This window comes from Charadrius vociferus, unplaced genomic scaffold (assembly GCF_000708025.1).
Source record: "Charadrius vociferus isolate BGI_N301 unplaced genomic scaffold, ASM70802v2 scaffold897, whole genome shotgun sequence".
Taxonomy (NCBI): domain Eukaryota; kingdom Metazoa; phylum Chordata; class Aves; order Charadriiformes; family Charadriidae; genus Charadrius; species Charadrius vociferus.
The window spans coordinates 1-948 of NW_009649122.1; the positions used below are offsets into that span (position 1 = coordinate 1).

At 60.4% G+C, this 948-nt stretch overlaps 1 protein-coding gene across 1 annotated transcript in view; it reads left to right on the top strand.

Annotated features, from left to right (window-relative positions):
• Positions 1 to 32: 32 nt before the first annotated feature.
• The window catches only part of CHD8 (chromodomain helicase DNA binding protein 8), a gene marked incomplete at both ends in the record, with an annotated part of 18,779 nt that continues 17,863 nt past the window's right edge, over positions 33 to 948 (top strand). Inside the window, one exon of the mRNA XM_009888352.1 lies at positions 33 to 418. Coding sequence (XP_009886654.1) covers positions 33 to 418 — 386 coding nt within the window. The remainder of the gene's footprint in view (positions 419 to 948) is intronic.

Below are 948 nucleotides of genomic sequence, written 5' to 3' on the forward strand. Positions count from 1 at the left end.
CCGTGACGCCACCTCCGTTTTGACCTCTCCCCCCACAGGCCGGCTCATCTCAGGGTGGTTCTCCTGGTCTGTCGGTGGTGAAGGTCCTGAGCAGCAGCGAGGTGGCCGCTTTGGCCACTCCGGCTTCTCGTGGGGTCACGGAGGAGAGCCGCAAACTGGAACATCAGAAGAAGCAGGAGAAGGCCAACCGCATCGTGGCCGAGGCCATCGCTCGCGCCCGAGCTCGGGGGGAGCAGAACATCCCCCGTGTCCTCAACGAGGACGAGTTGCCCAGCGTCCGGCCGGAAGAAGAAGGAGAACGGAAGAGAAGACGGAAAGCCACCGGTGAACGCGGTGGACCTAAAGAGGAGAGGACCCGGAAGGGGAAAGGTCAAGGTGGTGGCGGTGGTGGCAAGAGCAAAGGGCGTAGCAAACCCAGGTGAGATGTCCTCAACTCCTCCAAAAATACCGCGAGGTTTCACCCCAAATTTAGCCGGGAGGTGGTGGTTGGCCACGGGCACGTGGTCTTCTTGGTGGCCCAACTGTGGTCTTCGTGGTTGCCCCAACCATGGTATTCATCATCCACCCAACCGTGGGCTTCGTGGTCGCCCCAGTCATAGTCTTGGTTGTCCACCCAACCGTGGTCTTCATGGTCAACCCAACCATGGTCCTTGTTGTCCCCAATCCTTGGTCCTCGTTGTCCCCCAACCTTGGTCCTCGTTGTCCTCCAACCCTGGTCCTCGTTCTCCAACCCTTGACCTTCTCCTCCAACCTCGGACCTCCTTCTCCTCCAACCTCGGACCTCCTTCTCCTCCCACCTTGGTCCTCCTTGTCCTCCCACCTTGGTCCTCCTTGTCCTCCCACCTTGGTCCTCCTTGTCCTCCCACCTTGGTCCTCCTTGTCCTCCCACCTTGGTCCTCCTTGTCCTCCCACCTTGGTCCTCCTTGTCCTCCCACCTTGGTCCTCCTT